Source organism: Rissa tridactyla, chromosome 9 (genome assembly GCF_028500815.1).
Source record: "Rissa tridactyla isolate bRisTri1 chromosome 9, bRisTri1.patW.cur.20221130, whole genome shotgun sequence".
Taxonomy (NCBI): Eukaryota; Metazoa; Chordata; class Aves; order Charadriiformes; family Laridae; genus Rissa; species Rissa tridactyla.
Window position 1 is genome coordinate 3332062 of NC_071474.1, and position 21134 is coordinate 3353195.

General features: G+C 45.0%; 1 protein-coding gene across 1 annotated transcript; it reads right to left on the minus strand.

The window, feature by feature from the left end:
• Positions 1 to 1843: 1843 nt before the first annotated feature.
• RAB11A (RAB11A, member RAS oncogene family) lies at positions 1844 to 21115 on the minus strand. Its single transcript, XM_054214448.1, has 5 exons — positions 20952 to 21115; positions 12726 to 12921; positions 11577 to 11770; positions 10513 to 10593; positions 1844 to 3586 (listed from the first exon to the last, which is right to left on the minus strand). Exons 1-5 carry the CDS (start codon positions 20989 to 20991, stop codon positions 3447 to 3449), a joined length of 651 nt encoding a protein of 216 aa, XP_054070423.1. The 5' UTR covers positions 20992 to 21115; the 3' UTR covers positions 1844 to 3446.
• Between the last annotated feature and the right edge of the window lie 19 nt (positions 21116 to 21134).

A 21134-nucleotide genomic window follows, 5' to 3' on the forward strand; every position in this document is an offset into this window, starting at 1 on the left:
ATTTGACAAGCCACACTCAATAAGCTATTTAAGGCTGGAAATTCATCAGGTTTGAACTGATAGAATAAGTAATTCTAGCTTAATAAAAATATCTTTAAATCAGAACAATTCCATGTCCTTTCTGCTTAGTCAGAACTTCAACTCCCATCAAACACAAGAACCACTGATGCTCGCTGAACAGCTTCATAATTGTTAAGGTCGAGATTTTCAAACGTGTAAATAATAGCAAAAGCTTTTGGCAAGTAAAGCCAGTTTTGAAGCATTATATAGAGTTCCCAGAAACTCAGAAAGCTCATTTCGGGGCCCAAAAGCAGTAGCTATTATCAGTTGTCTCCTATTAGCAGAGAAGAGACACTTCAGTCCAGAAGTAATGCCAACTACAGAAGAGAATGATTAATCGGCAGCTGAACAGGAAGAACGCCCCGCTGGGTCTGTGTTCAGACGGAATAATGTCTTGCATTGTCTCTCCCAAAGCACTTGGTGAAACACCTTCTTGTCCCAGGAGCGTCACCCAGCCCAGGGCCGGGCGGGATCGCTGCCGCAGCACCACGGGGCTTAGGCAGGGAAAAGCAGCACAAAAGCCACAGGACACGAGGCAACGGCTTTATAGGTAAGAAGTGACATCTCTGTCCATACACCATTTGCTTTAGAAGTCGATAGCTTATGAAGGCTTCCCAAACTATTGCGTGAAAATTTTATGTTCCATGTTGCAGCAGTTCAGAAGTACAAAATCAGATTTTGCACAGCATTTCTAAGGCCTGTTTTACGATTGTTAAAGTTGGGGGGGGGGGGAGGGGGAGAGAAAAAAAAAAAATAAAAATCAGAGTTTTGACTTTGTCTAACAGCACACGCAGCCGCTTCGCAGCTGCCCAGGCCTCAAACGCCGGTTATTGCGAGGTGAAGGCAGAGGCACGAGCACACGCAGACTCTGCGTGGGGCAGGGGCGGCCTCAGCCCCCAGCAGCAGTTTGCGCTCTCGCAGCTCCGTCGCAGTTGTGTTCGCTGCAGAAGGAAACGTCTTGCATAAAACCATGTGAAATCCAAACCTGACGTGGCAGCTGAGTCGAGCCGCCTGCTTACGTGAATCAGAAAAGGAAGTGAAGTGAAACTCATCCTGCATTGCCAGTTGACGAATTTAGAACTTGGCTGCCCCGGTAATTTGGTTAATTCCAAAATGTGCTCCAGTCCAGCCGGGAAAGCGCTGTGAGAACAGCTCCCACAGCACGCAAGGGCCCAGTCGCACACCTCAGACTCTCCTGCAATGCTAAAAGGCCCTAAATTGCCTTTGTCCCCAGAGCCACCGGCGCTGCCCCACACGCTCTGGGGGTGACTGCTGCCTGCAGCAGGTGGCCAGGAGCTGCCAGGGCCACCACGCACCACACACGCTGACGTGTCTTCTTGCCAGTCTTCTGACAAGGACAGAAGACACATCTTCTGCAGGACACCAAAGTAGGATCAAAAAGTTTAAATCATTTGCTGTAGAAGGCAGTAGTTTGCTGTCCCACAGGATTTTCTTACTGGCAGCAATGTGGGGAAAAACCACCACATTTGTAAAAGCCATTCAGGGGTTTGACTCGAGCGAACCCACAGACTTTTCAGAGCCTAAATCTTCCTGAAGCTGCCAAACTGTCATGGCAATGAATTGTGGCAGCCCCAAGAAGCTGCACGCCTGGGCTGAGTGAAGGCGGCAACTGTGTTACACGACCCTTTCAGTTCCTTTTCTGGGGGCACTTCCACTTCAGCGTCTTCTCACAACCTGTTCCAAGAAGCTCACTGGCTTCCAGTAAGTAAAAAACCTTCAGGTCAAATCCCAGATCTCCCAAAAAGTGCACCCAACACCACACTGAGTCGTCCCCTGTAATTCTTTATTAGAATCATGGATGAATATATTTTAAATCAATCTAAAAAAATAATGAATCAAGGTACAGTACATGCATAAAATACAAAGTAATTTACAAACAGATCAAAAAAGCATCTTCAGAACTAATACTAGGAGGAGAAATGGATTAAAAACAAGTGACCGACTACAGCAATGCCTTCCGTGTGCCTTACACATCATGAGCACCGCAAGACAGAAAGGGTGGGTACGAACGCAGCTGGTAGTGCCTACCCCGATTTGGATATTCCAAGTGGGTCATATCAGAGTTTGAGAAACATCCCCTACAATCAGTTAATTCCCTCTAACTGTATAAATAACTGCAGGCATTTATACAACAAATGGTTCTTTTAAATACTGTAGAAACTCAGTGCCTAGAGCCTCCAAATCTCAATCCTAACGCCGTGTTGGGAATAGCACACACTGAGCGATACACAGGGAGTGCAGCGACAGAAGGCACAGTTCATGTATCCCTGAACAAGCTGATCGAACGGGTGATTTGTACGGAGCGACAGGCCACAGAAGGAAGGCATCCCGTAAGAAAACTACTCCAGATGTTTTTGTTAAAGAACATATACCAAACCACTGGAATAACTTAAAAATACCAGATGAAACAGAACTGAAAACTAAGGCCAGGTGGTGGAAGTTGTCGATTCATCAACTCAAGCATTTGAATATATTAATATATATGGCAAGTATTAATAAATGTGATATGTAATATGTGACAACACCCTTCAAGTCTGTGTACCATGAAGGAAAGAAAGACACACTCAAATCCTGATACCACCAGCACTGTGGAGGCCAAGCCTCAGGCAGCACAAAAACATGCCGCAAGTTCCAGTGTTAGCGTGACCCTTCATTAGTTTCGCAGCTCGTGCTTTCGCTTTCTTCACTAGAGGCACCTCAAAGGGAGTCCCACCAGCGTCCCCCCGGCAGCCTCCCAGCAGCTCTGCCTCACATCACAACCTCCTCTGCAGCAGGGGCCAAACCACAAAAGCTCATTCACAGGTAGCGAGAACCCTGCCGCTTGTTCGCAAGAAATTCTCTTTTCTCCCCCATAATATTCTAGTAAAAAAAAAAAAAAATCCTTAACTTGACAATCTGAAGATGTAGCCAAAAACATTTAACTTACATTAAAATTGCACTTCAGAGCAACGGGCATTTCATCAAGCTTTAGATGCAGTATACAACACCTTAAGACAAGGAAATCCTGCCCAGAGATACTTTCCTAGTTAACCTGACGGTAATCGTTTTGTCAGGAGCAGAATAACGTCTTCCAGTGCTCACTAAAGGTGTCTGTGCTCTGACTAGCGGGCATCATCTCGGAAAGAGATCAGTTCAGTTCCAAACAATTTACTGAACCAAAACCGACGAGTCGGTGTTGGGAAAATACTGCAGCCACACAGAAGCAATAGATTTATAAACACTGAAATCAAAGTGTTTAAGACATGGAGAAATTCAGAAGGAGTAAGCAGTAACTAAACACAAGAAAGTAACCACGAGAATTACAAATATATTTAAATCTTGGACCTGGGGAATATACACAGCCTTTCAGGAAAGAATGGACAATCCTATATATTCTGACAGCACTGCATCTTTGGTTTGTTTTCAGTGGTTGGAGGGACGTGAATGGGAACCACGTTGTTGCTTGGAGACATATCATTCTCACGTCTGTCGGACATTTGCTTCTGGGAAACAATACGATAGATCTCTGGAAGATGAGAAAGAGCTCGTCATTACACGTACACCGGCAATACACCATCAGAAAGTTAAGTCTGGGGGCAACCAAGCATAAAACGTACAAAGATTTCCCAACTTCCATGGAAATATATAGGTAGTGCGCAGAAGGGTTCACAAGAAGTTCAGCTGTGATGCTTTCTATATTCAGAACATAAAATATTTATATTTTTGCAAAAGAAATTAATTTTTAACAACTGTTTTAGTCCCCTTGAGATAAGGGTTAGTAAATGGACAGAATTCACCTTTTTTTTTTTGCTAGGAATGAGAAAGTATGTGCCCCATCAGCTCTTTCTGACGGTTCCTAAGGCTCTGAGGACAGTGGTTGCATGTTTGCTGAGGTATCCACAGACAACAGAAAGATTAAGAACCACTCAAAATTTCTCTCTCTGATAGGACTGCAAGGGCAACTTCTTCTCCCTCAGCACGCACATCCCTTATGATACCTTGTCTATCGTCCAAGTGGTTTGAAATCTTCAGAAAAGGTTGAATATTGGGGCCAGAAGGGGAGACTTGGCCCCTTAAGCAGAGCACAAACCCTTTACAAAGTTTGCTGTGTCAGTGTAGCTGAACTTCCAAACTACAGAGAATATGGACTCCAGATGAAGAAATTCCAGCATAAATGAAGAGCATGGGTTAACCTCCGGTGCCTTTCCCAGCACGCTGCCGAGTGGGGGACGCTGCACACCTGCACTGAAAGCCTTGCCCAGGTTCCTGGGATTTGTCAGGAACCGATGGTGCATGCTGTACATGAACTCAGAGTAGCTACAAGAGACCTTACTTCAGCTGCACAGAAGAAAGAGTACAGCATGTGTAGCACTTCACCCCCAGAAAGGAAATAAAGGATACCAAAAATAGAACATGGGGAACTCACTTGCAAATTCAAGTTTTAAACCTTTAAAGTTTAAAAAAAAAAAAAAAAAGCTTGCTAAACCTCAGTTTAACAAAAGTTTGAGTGTGTTTCAGCTTCAGCAAAAAGCCAACCCTGAAATGACAACACATCTTCTCCTTTGCCCAACGGAAAAGCCTGCTGGCAACAAACGCCCCGGCAGTGCCAAGCTGCAGAGCCCCTGAGAGAAGGAGCCCATCCCACACCCCATTTGCTCCCGCTCACTGCCCTGCCCCAGGGTTTCAGATAAGGGCAGGCTGCGAGGGTGTCCGCGCTCCCCTCCTCCGCGCAGCAAAGCTGGGGAGAGCACAGCTCACAAACAGCTTCTTTTGGAGGTCTGAAGTCTCTTATCAGCTGGATAATGACTGTCCAAGCACGCACATCGCCTGACCCCAAACCAAGACACATCTTTTCCATCAGAAATTTGTCATTAGTGAGTAGCCTTTGTTAAGAATTTTAATGAGCTGCTGCTTAGGGCACATCCTGACATCATTTCAGTACTGGAAATCAAGCAACCTTGTGCAGAGAAGTCCTCTCTGCTGCCAAGGGCTGATCACACAGCGCCTGCTTTTACGACAATGGGAAGAGACGCCATTGAAGAGCTAAAAAGGGTCCCTGACAAACAAGGCTCGAAAACCTTGCCCTCAATGCAACAAGCCTGCACTGGTGTAAGCTGCCAACACAAACAGAGGCCAAGCGCTCCCCAGGACAAGTAAACGCAGGGCTGCACGCATCCATGGGACTGCTGGCAAAATAAAAACCTCTTGCGTAGATACTCCACTCTATCTGTGGAATGTACAAGTAACGTTCACCTTTGCAAGTGGCACCTTGAAAGAATCTGCTTGTTGGGCCTCCAAACTGACAGCTCAAGACTCAGATAGGGACAAAGTGTTCAGAAAAAGGGATTTCACCTATGCAGTTAAAGATCATGTCACCGAGGCAACCAAAGAAGAGCTGCACACGTAAAAGGATTTTCCGATTTCTCCCTTCGAGTTCACTCTTTTTTCCAACAGTCTTACACATAAGGAACTTCACAAGTTAAATGAATCCCCTGAAATCAGATCTTTAAAGCCACCAGCAACCCCACGTGGGAATCTGCAGCTAGAGATCAGCCTCGGCCCGCGGCAGGCCACTCAACCTTCAGCAGCACTGGAGTGCGGGTGGGACGAGCAGAGCTGGAGGAGAGCTGCTCTGCGTTCTTCAGGACAAGTTTTCTGCTCCCTGCCGCAGCTCGCAGTAGACAGGCAGGTTACCTCAAGTGCAGAATGCTGCCCCTTCCTATTCAATAGGAGAAGGCTCTCGCCACCTTCGTTACTGGAAACTCTCTAGGAGTACCTTTGGCAGCAAAAATTCTCAGTTTTCCAAAGAACTTCCTGAACAAGTTCATATTAGTCCCTAACATGAGCTGTCACATACTTCCTTCACCAAGCAAGGACTGGCAACCAGGGTGTCCTCTGTGTAACACCCTCGTCTTACAGCAAAGATCTCCAGCAAACAGCCCCGAAGCCTTAAAAACGATCTTAACAGCATTGATTTCTCTGCTGATAGAGGGTCCATCTCTTCTGTCTCTGGGAATATATTTGAATGACTCCCACTCCCACAGCCTCCCCAGCAGTCCTGCAAGGACATTCAGCAGTTGTACTGCTTGAACCGACTTGCAGCAGCCAGGAATTTGTTGCTCACTGCCCCTTCTCCCTGCTCTGCAGTGCAACCCTTCACACAGCCCCAGCATACTGCCCTAGGTGAAAGCCTCAATGGCTAAAACCTGCCTTTCCCTGGATCGGCTGCACACTTTCACCACACACAGCTGTGCTGGTGTGAAAGGGGAGGTGGGAACAGCTTAAACCTGCTCTCACTGGGGCAAAATGCCCAGCGGCAAAACCTGTGCTGAAACTGCTCTGCACCGAGGAATGCCAGGCTAATGAAGACATGCGCTTTTTAATGAAGACACTACACTTTATGCTCTGCTCAGTAACTGAATGAGACCTTATTAAGAGCACATTCAGCAGAATGCATCACTGCATAATTGCTAACTGTGCGAGACAGGCCTTGCACTGTAAGAGGGCTGGGAGAAAGTGACGCTGCTGCCTCGGAGGAGCTTGTCCAGTCCTTGTCTGCTCAACCTGCACTAGTTTTCATTAATTTTCAGGTGTACAGAGCTAACAAAAGAGGAAATCCCTAGATTTTTTGACATTAGTGTTCTGTGATGTCGTTTCCTTGGAGATGGGATTCCTTAGAGATGAAACTGCAGCAGAATGCAGCATGGGAACAGAGACAGCACAGAGCCAGGCAGGGAACAGAGGCACGCCAATTTACTTTAAGGATGCTTTATCCTGCTATGAATGCTCAGAGTGGCTAGGATTATAATACCAGTCTCTCCTATTTGCCAGATGATACAAAGCAGCTTTGTGCACACAACAATCAGCCCTTGAAGTCTAGACATCTTGCAACAGAAGAATTTGGATAGGGACCATTACTCTAAGCAAAAGAAGGAAAAGGTCCCCAAAACCTCATCTGGAATCCACAGCAGGACAGGAAGCCCGCTAGATTTAAGACGTACCCCCGCTCTAGAAGTCCTGTATAATATAGGGAAAGGAAAGAAAAGCTTCCTCCCCCTTCTTCCACCCGTAACAGCAGATCACATGCTCACTTAGGTGTGCTACCTATAATGGATTCCTATTTCCCATGCCCAAAGCCATCTATTCACAGTGGCTTAAGCTGAGAATCTAGGTGTGGTTAAGCTTAACACAAACCCTGCTACACCTCCAAGGAAACTACTCTTACACATTTCCATCACTGTCCCAACCAGACCAGCTTCAGCAGGGCTGGAGAAGAAAGGAGTTTTGCTACAGACCTTAGTTGTGACACCCTGTTCAGGAGAGATCTAAGAAGCTGTCTCAAAAGCATGGGGAGCGGCCTGGGATGTCTCTGCGGTGCAGTTCCCGGCACTGCAAATACCAGCAGAGCTGGTGCAGCAGCATGCCCTGCCCCTTCTGTCAGCCACCTCCGCTTGCAGCCTGTGGCAAAGCCTGTTGGCTTTACCAGCTTCCTTCTTCAAAGGACAGAGAGCATTCCACCCGCAGGCACTGAGCTTGGAGGCAGCCTTGCCAAATACAGACTATCCATGATTCTGCAGGGTCAGTCTGAAAACCACATTCCTCAGATGACTGCTCCCCTCTTTCCTTCAAAGCAAATCATTAACAGAAAAAGGCAGCTGGGTAGCGTTATCGAGAAGTTTATTGGCAGAACATACATCCTTAGCATGCCAGTCACAGCCGAGATGGAGCCAACCTGCTGCTAATGCATTATTTACTTCATCTTTATCTCCCTGAAACAGGAGCTCCTGTCTGGAGTGAGCCACATGCCCACTAATCAGCAGAAGTGTTTCTTCCAGCACAGTTGAACCAAGCCCTCCTGAACAAGGATCCTGTCCACAAGCCCAAGAGCTCTTTACCCAAAACACCATCGGAGCAACATGCAGGGAACACTGAAGTTCGTGGAAAAGCAACAGCTTCTGTCAGAGTCCACCAAGGGCAAGTTTTAATTGTTTGTTTTCCCATTACAGACTGCTCTCCCTTACAGAAAAATTAAACCAGTAAAAAAATTAAACCTCTGAGAATTAGAATCAAAAGTAACTTCTGGAATAACAGGTACTGTTGGAAGCATGAGAGGAGAGATAAAGAAACAACCTAGCCTGTGCCCAAGAGGTGAACTTCCTCCCCATGGCAACAGCAGTCTATTGTTTGAGCGTCACACAGCTCTGTGAAAATAAGGCAGCAGCCCAGGGCATGCAGGAAACTTTCCACCTCTTCATCAGTCACTGTTAGAGAACAGAACGGTCCAACAGGACATGGGGGACAAATAGGTGACCAATTTATATTGGCTCTGACAGCCTGACAGCCACCTCGGGAGGGGATAAACAACGTCTGATATATTTCCAGTTCTGTTTTACTACTGGTGGTGCCGAACGAGTATGAAAGTTAATTAACTAACCTTCATCCGAGAGCCCTGATCTCCTCTGAAAAGTGAAAGCACAGGCAGCAAGGCTGTTCTACATTACACACAGCACGTTGGGCCCAAATCTGACCTCAAAGTTCAGTCTAGGTGCTCCTGAGAGGAGAGGGGCTACCAAGGACACATGCATAAAGGAAGCAGTTTCAGGTTTTAGCAGTTACAAGCAAGCAATAAAAAAGTCTTTCTCCTGAAAATCCATGCCCAAATTCATGAGTATTTTTGACAGGACTGTCTTTAGATAGGTGAAGAAAACAGGAAATCCAGGAGGCATCCCAGATACCATCACATTCAGCCACTCCTTAGCCATCCACCCTCTGATGGCATTAGTAGTTAGTCACGTAGGAAGTACGTGTATAAGCTAACACAACTTCTCTCTTCTTTTTTTAATTTGTGCAAGGTTGAATTACAACCAAATGACTACACTGAAGTTAAAAGGGAACCACATGGCTCTGCTGAAGAGGAAACAAACTCATGTTCTAGTCCCAGCGCTGCATGAAGCAGCAAGAAGACAAGCATCCCCACGCACTGTTGATTCATCTAACGCTTACTTTTGTGCTAGTATATGGACAGGTGCAGTACTGCTTAGGAACCCGCTGTAAAAACACACAACAGAACCAGAACCTATCAGAGGCCTCTTACAACTAAGGATAAGACAAGAAACACATGGACACAGGCAGATAATACTCCAGCAGGCTAACAACTCTCTTCACTGCTACCATGTTCATAAAGCATTTCAAACAACTCAAGCAAATGCTACAGAATTTATACTTTTATTACAGTAAATAACCTCCTACCTGCCTCCTCACCTGCATGTTCCAGTATGGCTAACAAGTCCTTTTTGGTGTGGTTTTAAAAGAATGACTAAATTAGCTGGCAAAGAGAAAAAAAATCCCAAACTAACTAGGTGCCAACATCACAGCAATGAGATCTGATTAGTAGACACACATAGTTTAGAAGTGGGGCCACTGCTTATGCCACGCAGATCATGTCGCCTGGCACATGCTACATTGGGAAGGAGGGAGTTTAAATTTGCAACAGGGCAAAATGTTGGACGCACGCAGTGAAAACGGAGAGACTGCCTGGCACAGCTAGAACAGAGACACATACTGGAAGAGGAGTCTCTCAGATGTTTTGAAGACCCAGACCAGAGATTTGGAGAAGCATTTGCCACAGCTGGCAATGACAAAAGCTCAAAAATCACACATGCCACTGTTGTCCCACTATGCCCTGCCTACAGCTGATGGGATACACGGCAATACGAAAGCCCCATGAGGCAGCTAGTGATTTCCACACCACTTTGTGAATTCCTACCCTGTCCTTCATAAGCCATGGTTACGTTATGGTTCCTCACATAGCTGTAGCTGAATATCGCAGACTCTTAACAAGTTTTTCTTATCTTAAAAAGGGTTTAAACAAAAAGGAAGTACTTTATCCACAGAGCATAAAAAAACACAGTGCTCACTGCCATCACATGTTACAGAGGCCAAAAGTTCAGCCAGGACTATTAAATGCAACAACAGTGACTACCCGGCAGCTCAGGAGTCACTACATCTCAGACTACCAGTATTGTTCAAAGGAAGGATCTTTACTCTTTCATCCCTTTCCCCCTGGCAACTGCTATGGTGACCATTTAAAGATGGAAACAAACTAGATTGACTTCTCCTCCGATAAACAACGGCTGTTTTCACTTGATGCTTGCATGAGACAATTTTCTCCCATGGACACTCCCTACACCATACACAAATGGGAAACTGAAATATAAACTAGGCTGACTAGAAACCTGGGGCAGATCAAAGTGAAGAAGGATTCATTCCTGAGTTCAAAGGCTGGCCTTTCAACTATGACACTTTGAAATTGGACTCCAAATCTTATGGCTGTGAAGAATGACTAAATAGCAAAATTTTAAACACTTTATAGGCAAAGAAATGCCTATTTGCATCATATCTGAGCAGCCTTCTGCCATTCCCCCTTGAAACACAAAGCACTAGATGACTCACCTGTCAGAATAGTCTGGAAAGCTGCTTCCACGTTTGTTGAGTCTAAAGCAGACGTCTCGATAAATGACAAACCATTCTTCTCTGTGTGGACAGGAATACTATAATTAGAGGGGTACCTCACATATCTGTCTCCCATCTGGAAGAACTACTCTACCAGATTCTATTTGTGCTGTTCCTGATGAGACACACATGTATCAAAAAAAGCATAAAAAGCTGTGGGTTCTTCCCCCGCTTAGGTGATCTGAAAGCAAACCACCCAATACCAACATTAGAATTTACACTCATCCTGAAGCACAGGGATCAGGCCAGTGCTGTGTTACTTTGAGGCACATCTTCCTGCATCACCGAAAGTGAGAATTTGTTATACTTTCAAGAATTGTGTGAGGAAGCTTCCTGCATTTTCTTTAATGTCTTAAAGTTTCTCTACCTCCCACCTGCTGGTATGTCATGGCAGCTTATTTAACAGGGCTAGCCCTATCGGGGAATGACAGTCCTCCGCCTGCAGGCAGGGATCCTCACTGGCCATAAGTTCTGCAAATGCAGCTACACATAAGAAACCCAGCTACATTCCTGGATGAAAGAAATTTGGCCTAAAACAAGGCAAGATTTATAGAAATCAGTTATTTTTCACAGATCTTAATTATGCTACACGAGTCAGAAAGCCAGTTTAATGTAAGTCTGTTCAGCCACGGGCACCTGCGTAGTGCTCCAGATCACTTGGTACAAAGGCAGCAATAAACAGGTGCAAAGCTACCATCGTACAAGAAATGTAAACCTCAAGCCATAGGCACAGTTTCTGCAAGAAAAGCCATGCACAGGCAAGAGAATAAACCTGGTTTAAAATTTTCAAGTGCACCTGGCTCATTCTTGAAACCACATCAGCATGCGTGTTCTACAAGGCTTCCTTTTTCACTGAATTAAAAAGAGCGAAACACCAGTGTGTGACACTGAGGAACATCACCAGCAGCACTCTTTTTCCTCCTACCAGCACACTCACCTATCTAAGACCAGGTAGGCAGGTCCCCAGACAGTTAGCACTAGAAAATTATTTTGAGTTCACCAACCTGCAAAAGCTCTGGCCTCATCTGTAGGGACTGCTCTCAGGTGGCGCAAGTCACTCTTGTTTCCCACAAGCATGATTACAATATTGCTGTCAGCATGGTCTCGCAGCTCTTTCAACCATCGCTCTACATTCTCATAAGTAAGGTGCTTAGCAATGTCATACACCAATAATGCCCCTACAGCTCCACGATAGTACCTGTGGGTGAAGAGACATGTTAGAGAACCAGCAAGAAACACTATGATTAAAAGTGACAAGTTACTGTGCAATAATGGCAAATAGCTATTACTAAGACAGCTATACAAAAAGATATCCAGGAGCAGGCTACGTGGGACTTGAAGCAGTGAAGTCTAGTATCCAGACTAGCGTCATGCCACAGGACGACCAGAGCAGCCATGACAGCTCAGAGTGTAGAGGGTAAGCCAAGCCCCATGCTTTTTGGGAGAACGCTGCATCCCAAAAATTAAAGTTCTGGAATCTGTGGGGAGCTACTGTCACCTTCAACCTCTGATCCACTCCTAAAAAGTCTCCTCCACCCATCACTGTGGGTGCAGTACGGGCACAGCCCATAGTGATAGAGAGACTTTAGAATGACTCACTGGATCATAAAAACGTTGACCTGATCTATTCCCTATATCAAACGCCAGACCAGAGAGACCAGGTCTTTCAGACCAGAGAGGGGCACAGCAATTCACTCAAAAAGAAAGTGTCTGTGTTCTCCCACCCCACAACTTCCTCCAGCTTTACTTAAATCCAGCTTTTGCTATGCTATTTTTTTTCCAATTAAATAAGCAAGCAAAGTGAGCAGTCTTTCTTTAGTGCTACAGGAGGGTTTCTGGTCTTAGGTTACCACTGATAAAACCTCCATGAACACTGATATTACTTTATCAATCGCTTGCATTGAAATGAGTCTCTTGAAGCTCTTGCGTTCCAGGCTTGAAATGCCTCCAGTTACACATCGTGAAAGCACTGAGAAATAAATCAGTTTGTGCAGGGACACACTCTTATCAAGTTTCTGGACTGAATATTTAAGCTTCCTTCCCCCATAGGTTGTGGATATTACACAATAAAATATAAACACCCCCTGTTGCAGCTTCTGAGGAATCAGAAAGGCCCAAAATTACCCTCTTCAGCCACACAAGCTATCACTTACGCTGATGTTATAGCTCGGTATCGCTCCTGCCCTGCTGTGTCCCATATCTGAGCCTTTATTGTCTTCCCATCGACTTGGATGCTCCTTGTTGCAAACTCTACTCCAATGGTGCTTTTGCTTTCCAAGTTAAACTCATTGCGAGTGAATCGAGACAGAAGGTTACTCTTGCCTACTCCAGAGTCTCCAATAAGTACAACTACAAGACAAAAATGACATGAGAATCAGATTCCAGATGTAGATAATACATTGACAATCACCTGCAATAAACATTTATTTCCCAGAATGAAGCATGAAGGAAAAGAATGGCAAAACCACCACCCTCATCATGGGTCTACTGTCCAAGTGTTGATATTTCTAGAGAACCAGAGCTGCCACATTCACCAGCATTTTGAACAGACATTAGACTCAACTTTTACTTATTACGTTTCAGTCTCCTTTTCCCAGCATGGAAGAACATTCCTCCTACAGGAAGAATATACATGGCTGCCACTGCAAGTGTCGGGGACAGTTTGGATTTCACATCCTTGTAACCTAGAACTAAAAACCACCACCACCACCAACAACAACAAAAAAAAAAAACCACACCACCCAACTGAAATCTGTTTTGCTGGAGAAGTCCAAAATGCAGGCCAGGCAGCAGACTGCCTGCATTTTGCACTCTTCATAGAAGAGAGATTTCCCACTGGGCAGAAAAATTTGTGAATGAAAAAAAGAACCACCAAACCCCCCCAAAACCACCATCACCCTGATGGACAGTTTAAAAATGTTAACTGAGCCACAGCACTCTGCCGTTCCGCAGTCCTTCGCTGCTGCTGTGACCCCTGGACACTTTAGGCCAGAGCCTGAAACTGCTCTAAAATGCTGCCGGGGTATCGCTGGGCCTCAGAACTATAACCATCCACTCCCCCTTCCACAGCTCAGCTTGACTCATCACAGCACCAGTGCCAAGGAAGCTAACTGGAAGGATTCAGCTATGCTCGACAAGAGATTGACAGAGGGCTCAAAGTTCAGTTCCTACAGGAAGAAAAGTGTCACGAGGATTCACTGCAACATCCTGTAATGCTGAGTTGAAAGGTGCAAGTTGAACTGTAACTTAAAACTCACTACCAAGATGCAGGCCACTGGATGAAACACATTCACACCCCTGAGGCACACCAACAGGAGCCCCTCGGGATGATCTTATGCCCTTAACGAAGATAAGGTACTGAACTGGTAACAGAAGGAAATGGAGGAAAAAAGAGGACAAGTAAGATCCTTGAGAAGAATGACCCAGAACCTTAAAGTTCAGCAGTGAATCAAGGCCAGTCGAACCAAAAGAGCGTATGCTCAGGTGACAAAAAAAAAAAAGTGTTGTTACTATGCTTATATGCTTGTTTTGAAAAAAACAAAGATACTTGCTCAGTAACATACATCATTTAACAGTTAAGACTGCAATACAGTGTTAAAAGATTCTGTGTGGTACAACAGAGGAATGAGTGCACCAAACACACTTCAATGACATGAGGAAACCCCCCACTGAGTCTTAGTCTCGCAGCGCAAATACGCCCATCTGCTGCTGCACCACACGGCAGCCCTCTGAACACCGTCTTCTATTTAAATAATGCACAACAATTCTGACGAACGGAATTTGCTCTGACTGTAAGGGCAGAGAAACACCTTTTAAACACCCTCCATAAAATGAAAACTGCAGCAAATGCTAGCTTTAAACATGGCCTTGTAGAGAACACTTCATCAAAATAAACATCTTTGCAGCTTCCTCTGCCAGCTGACTCAGCGCGCAGCCAGCCAAGCTACAGAAGTTGCATAAAGCACAGAGTGTCTGTTAACCACTTCTGTTTATGAAGACCACAAGTGCAGGTAAGGTGGCAAGCACATACGCTGACTGCAAACAGGGTTCTGCTTTCCTACGTGCCAGGTCAGCCCTGTTGGGTGTCAGCTGCCCTGACACAGCCGAACAGCTTTGCTGGCAGGGAAGGTGATGAAGTGTAATACACTTTGTGTGGGGGGACAGGGCATGTAATTGCATCATCACCACCTGGCAAACTGCCATGGCTTTCCTCTTTCATTGGCAAATAAGTTCTCCAATACTATTTTGGCAGGTTTAGGCCACAGTTTTAGATGACATCATATTTGTATACGCTGGGACGTGTTACAAAAAGTCCCTAGGAGGCAAAAGTTGTCTTCGCACCCCTCAGTCCTGCTATCACCCAGCATTAGCTTTGGCAGCGGCCAAAAACTTCTCTAAACAAGAAGAGCAATCTACACACATAATTTCCTTTTCGCAACAGGATGCACCATATACCTGTTAAGTATTCCCCTCAAACAGATTTTTGTTGTTCGGTGCATATTTCAAAGCACAGCTTAAAGTCATTTAACAATAGACTCATGATTTTAATTCCTCTGCCTCTTTTTTTCCTTACCTTGTCTGAATCCCATGCTGCTTATGTTCTGAATGGTTTCCAGCACCAGATTAATATGTCCCAATTAAAAGGGGAAAATATTAGACTTTCCTCCTTGAAGTCAGATATTTCCTCAACTTAACCGGGCTACTGCAGCTCCTCCTGAACACAGACACAAGAACCGCTTGCAATGTCAGCAAGCGCCTGAGATTCCTCACACTTTCTGCATTTCTGTCCATCTGAGCAAGTATCACTCTTTGAATACAATTATAAACTGAAACAACTTTAGCAGCCTTATCAAACCACTTTGTTTTGATATTTTATACTACACAATGTTCCCATGTATTATATTCTTAGCATAGAAATAAAGTAGGAATGACTCTGGATGCCTGAGTCCCATTCTAACTATCCCAGGCAAACAGTTTCTGGGAGGGAAATGACACTATCTACTTCCATGTTAAAGCTAATTGTTCCTGCACACACGCTTTTATTGGGCTTTTCTTCCAGCAACTCACTCCTAATGGTTAGAAATTGCCTTCTAATTTCCAGAAGAAATTAGTGGTCAGCTGATGGCGGTGTTCATGTGCCAGCATTGTCCATTAGCTTATTAGTTTCTTCTCCCAGTGGTGTTTATGCTGGGGTATTTACAGAAAGCAACCGCATCTTCTCTCAGCTTTGTTCTGCTAGCTAAATAAGCCAACCTCTCAAATTCCTTACAAACAGACTGTCCATTTCCCCAAACATCTTCCCTGTGAGTTTTTAAATTTCTTTTCCATGCAGTGAGAAGAACCACACACATCATTCTAGGTGAGATCTCCCTGTGATGTATACAGGGACTTTAATATTTCCATCTCTACTAGGCACACCTTGAGCTGGAATTATCTTTTCCTGACCTTGATGGCTCAGTCTGCCTGTGGTCAGACCTAATTGTTCTAGCTTTTAGTTGGCAAGCTCTTACTTTACCAAATTCCTATGAATCCCAGATGCAAAACCTTACATTCGGAAGAACACTCAGTTTGGAGGACTGCAGTCTTCATCAGCACACAGCCCTTCCAGTGCTGCGCTCCACCTTTCTCCTGTTCCACCCAACTTCACGTCACCAGCAAATTCCTTTACTACGTCAGCACTGGAAGGAGGAATGACTGGAGGAAACGTTTACGCAAGTTCAGCCACAAGACCTATTCTTGAAAACCTCCATCAATATCCTCCTTCGGACCAGCAATTCCCTTACAAAAGCAGCACCTTAGAAAGCTTCACAGTCATGGGAGATTTGTATTGGCACATCCTGAAAGTCATGAAAATGATCTCCCTGCCCCAGGTGACTACAACTAGGCAGGTCATTCTTACTGGTTTAGTGATGTGCCAGTTCAATACTTGCAGCCACATGCTTTAAATCAATGCATTTGAGTATCTACAGCACTACCACCCCAAAGATTTAAGACAAGCATCTGGGGGGAGGGAAGGGAAAAAGAAAAAAAAAAGAAAGAAAAATGAGTTTGAAGTCCACACTACTGTATAAATTTCATTCTGTAATTCCAGTTTTATTTCTGTAGAAGACCAAAATAAGAATTCCATTTCCTAAGTTGTATGAAAAGCAATTTAGAGAACTACATCAAGAAAGGATTATTAATTTTTCACCAACATTACAGCTCACTCACCCAATTTTTATTCCTGTTAAACCTCTAACTTAGTTGAAATTTTCAGAAAATACTTTTAATTATCTCATGAAATCTGTTATTGACAACCTAATCAGGTTGAAAATAGGAAGTCCAGCACCCCTAGCTCGTATTGTCTATGGTAAAAATTACTACACAAGTTGCATGTTCCACAATCTAAAACAAGTAGACCAGCACTAAGGGATTACAGTGTCTGAAAACACTCGTCTCTGCATTGAGCTCTGCTATTAACAGACATATAACTAACGAGCCTGGACACATCTTCATGAGCCCCAGAAGAACCTGCTGATCAACACCTCTGCCTGCCCACTTCAGTTGGAATTTAAAGAAAACATGAACAAGATGACCTGATTCTACACCTTGTAGGTAGCTGGTGATAAACTTAACACGATCATGTCTTGTATGAATCTCCCTCCTCACCTGTGCCTGTTTTATTCACCCACTCCCCGTCACAAAGAGAGTGGGCATCTCAAAGGCACTTTGGGGTAGGGGTCATTCATTACCTGTACATATAACACGTAACGCAGAGCTGGGACTACAGACACCTCTGTAGTAAAATGGCTAAGCCAGCAGGTTTACTATAGCACCAAAGTGCCTCCACACCTAACGCAGGGAAGGCACAGGGCTTGCTGCTGTTATAAAAACCAAGAGGTGTCATGCGACCACTTTTCCTTACAAATTTCCCTACACAAAACACACAAGGAAAAAATGTGTTTTCTAAAACCCAAACCAACAAGTTTGTTCAGTTTCAGAGCATTTCACCAATGTCAAAGGGAGAAGTTGGAGAAATGAACATAATGCAAAGTAGGAAGCAGATAAATCAAACTGGAGTTTTTACTAACAATAAGCTGAATGTCACTACAAGACAGGTCCATGTTCAGAAATAAGAAGTCTGACCCCAAATCCAGAGTTCCAGATGGTCAAGGTGCAGACAATCCTCTTGAGCTTTGTCCATAGAAAACACAGAAAACATCTTCTGCAAGTGAGGGTTACTTTGATAACTACTTATCTATTGCAAGTACATTACTTCAATAAAAAAAGTTAAAAGTTCCTTCCTTTAAGCCAGGCTTAATTTATTAAGTAATAAAGTAATATCCTTATATCACCATTATTTCTTCCTCACATTAAAATCAGAGCAAGATTTCTACAAACTGGAATTCATAGGTCTTGCATATCCTCAAGTGCAGCACTGGGAACAGTAGGCACTGCTCTCAGCTAAACCCAAAAAGTACAGAAGAATACAAAGACACGGGTAGCTGGACAAGAAGAATTTACCAGAAAGCGTCTTTTTACAAGCTAGGCTTAGGCTCTAGCATATGCTGAAGTGTTGCACCAGAGTCAGGAGCCGGGTATTTTGTAACAGGTACTGTGATTTTATGGTAGGGCAGCATAGGTGGGCTCAGCTTACACCCACCAGCAGCCAGCCAGATTTTGATGTACAGCTGCCGTCAGTGGCTGACAGGACAAAACCAGAGGTCTCACGTGAACAGACGCGTGGCACTTCAACTCAAGAGCAGTAAAAGACAGCTAGACTACAGGACACCACCCAATTATTTTAAACCAAGTCAAACTCTGAACTCAGTCCCACCAACCTAACATGTCCCTTCAAGTTCATAAACCCAGAAGAACTGTCCTACTGGATTAAGTGTCTTCTAGACCAACACCCAGCCCGACTGTCAAAACTTGATGTCTGAGAAACACTATGTGCAACAGAACAAACAGGCTAATCTTTGTCCTAGCAAGCCCTTACCATCTTCAAACAAGCAATACCTTCAGACTTGCCATCGTAACCATCTCACTGAAACACCCCAACAGACATTCTTCTTCCTCTATAAATGCGTGCAGTTTTTCAAATGCATTTACAGTATTTATGGCAATGCACCACTGCAAAATTTGCATATACATCTGCAAGACTTTATGTCCTTTTGTTTTCGCCTACTGCTCAATAAAAGAAGCATTACAGATATCCAAAAAAATTATGAAACAGTAGATACTTTCCCTATTGGCCATTATCACTCCCTGTTTTAATTTTGATAAAGTTGTACATCACTTCAGTATAAGGGATATGAATCCATTAGGTGTCTCTTCCAACTATTTTGATGCCCTTCTCCATCTTTTTAATTCTACAATATCCCTTTCAAAATGGGTATGCCTGCCCTGCCTACATTTGCCCTCAAACCCTAAGATGCTCATGTCTCAGATTCAAACATCAGCTTAATGTTCCCTCTGAGTTCTCACTTGCTTTTCCAAGAGTTTTTACCTACCTCTTGTCCTTTTGACCAGTGCCTGGTAAGGAGATATTAATTTCAGAGACCTACTCACAGTAATTTCAAGAGCATTCCGGAGCGGTGACAGCTTGTTTAGAACCACCATCACCTTTGGGAAGTTACAAAAGTTTCCACAATTTGCATTACTCTGTATTTGTTATGTTATTTCAGCTGCCACATTAATCCCAGTTATGTGACATTGCATCAACTTCCTGCAGTCTACTTTAGCTTTGGAAAACCTGAATCACTCATCTTCACAATACCATTTCCATAGCATTCCCTGCGCTCCCAACAGCTTCTATAAACTAAACGGAAAAAGCTTTAGGAGGAACAATCAATTAAACTAGCTTTGAACTTTTCTATATAACTGGATCCTAACTGAATTATTTCCCAGTTATATAAGGAAGCAGGTCTAATAAAAGACAGGACCTCTCCCAACAAACTCTGCGTCACTGATATTCCCAGGCTTTCGCAGCTAAAACATTAATTATAAGCGCACTGACAGAATTGTATGAACACGTAAAAGTAGTGCAATAGTTTTGATAACTTGTACACATAAGTACCTACAATAAGATTGCTTGATGCAATTAAACCAGTGGTCAGCAAGGCCCTTGCCAATGCCGCAAGCTGAGAAAAGAGGCCCTTCTTGGGACTTCCTGATTTGATTTTAATAGCAGTAGAGATGACTGATTTACAGTTAGAAATAATACCACTTTCCACATGGCAATTGGCTAAAACAGGCAACAAAAAAAATGCAATTCCTCAAAGTTATTACAGGAGCTTAAAGGTACAGGAAAAAAAAAAATCACTGATGTTTTCCTTTACCTAAGTTTCATGATGACAAGCACTGGGTCTCTCATCATTACAATGTAACAAGCAATACTCTAAATCCCAAATTCAAATTTACAATACCATATTGCAATAAACAATACTTTTTACAATACTTTGCTTGCTTTCACTGTAGGATTTAAAAAAAACCCAGATAGTCAATTTCAAAACGTCAGCATTTCCGCAGATGTTTTACAGCATGCTTTATGAACCTTTACAACAGGCTGGTATTTTACTCTGCAGGGAGTGAAAACTCAGTAGTTAACTCCAACTGCAGCATTTTAACCCAACTTGCTGCTGTATGGCAGACCAGAGGGGCACGGGTCCTGGAAAACAAGGTATTCCTGCCCTTCTCTGCCGGGTGCCGCAGGAGGTGCCAGGCCAGGGCCCGAGACAGCACGTGTGAAACAGCAGTTACAGTCAGCCCTCTTGAAGGGCTCAGAATACAGAAGGCGGCAAATAAACCTACTTTATTAAATTAGCTGCATCATCTACCAACACTAAGCATGTAAGTCATTCATTTTACAGTCCTATTTAATAGCTAGAAAAGGAAGCCGTCCTTATCAACCCTGGGCATCCTGGCTGGTGATCTCTGCCCGCCGCCCAGCCTGGCATCGCCTCAGCCCCGTGGCGGAGCAGAAACCTCGGACAAGCCGCAGCCACGCCAGATCCCCGCGGAAACCAGCCCGAACCCGACGTTTCGGGGTGCGCGCTCCGGGGCAGGCAGCGAGGCCCGGCACACCCTCGGCCATCGAGCTCCAGAACCACCCGAGCAGGGCTCGGCCGGGCCGGCCGGAGCACTGACAAGGCCGGAGCACTGACAAGGCCCCCACCGCCTTAAGGGAGCGGCAACGGGACCCGCCTGCGGGCCCAGGCACCTCTCGCCCTTCCCCGGCGCTGCGAGGGAAGCGGCGGCGAGGCGGGGGCCGGCTGAGGCGGCGGGGAGCGGCCCCCGCCCCGCCGTGAGGAGGCCGCTCCCCGCCCCGCCATGGCCAGGACCCCCTCCGGAAGGTGACCCCTCCGGTTGCCATGGGGAGGAGCCGGCGCGGCCCTTACCTTTGAAGAGATAGTCGTATTCGTCGTCGCGGGTGCCCATGGCGGGGTGGGCCGAAGCGCAGCGCAGGCCGAGGACTGGGAGCGGGAGCGGCAGCCGGACCCTCCCTGCAGCCGCCGCGGCGCTTCCGCCCTCCGCGCTCTGCCCGCCCACCGACAGGTGCTTCCGGGGCAGCGCCGCCGCAG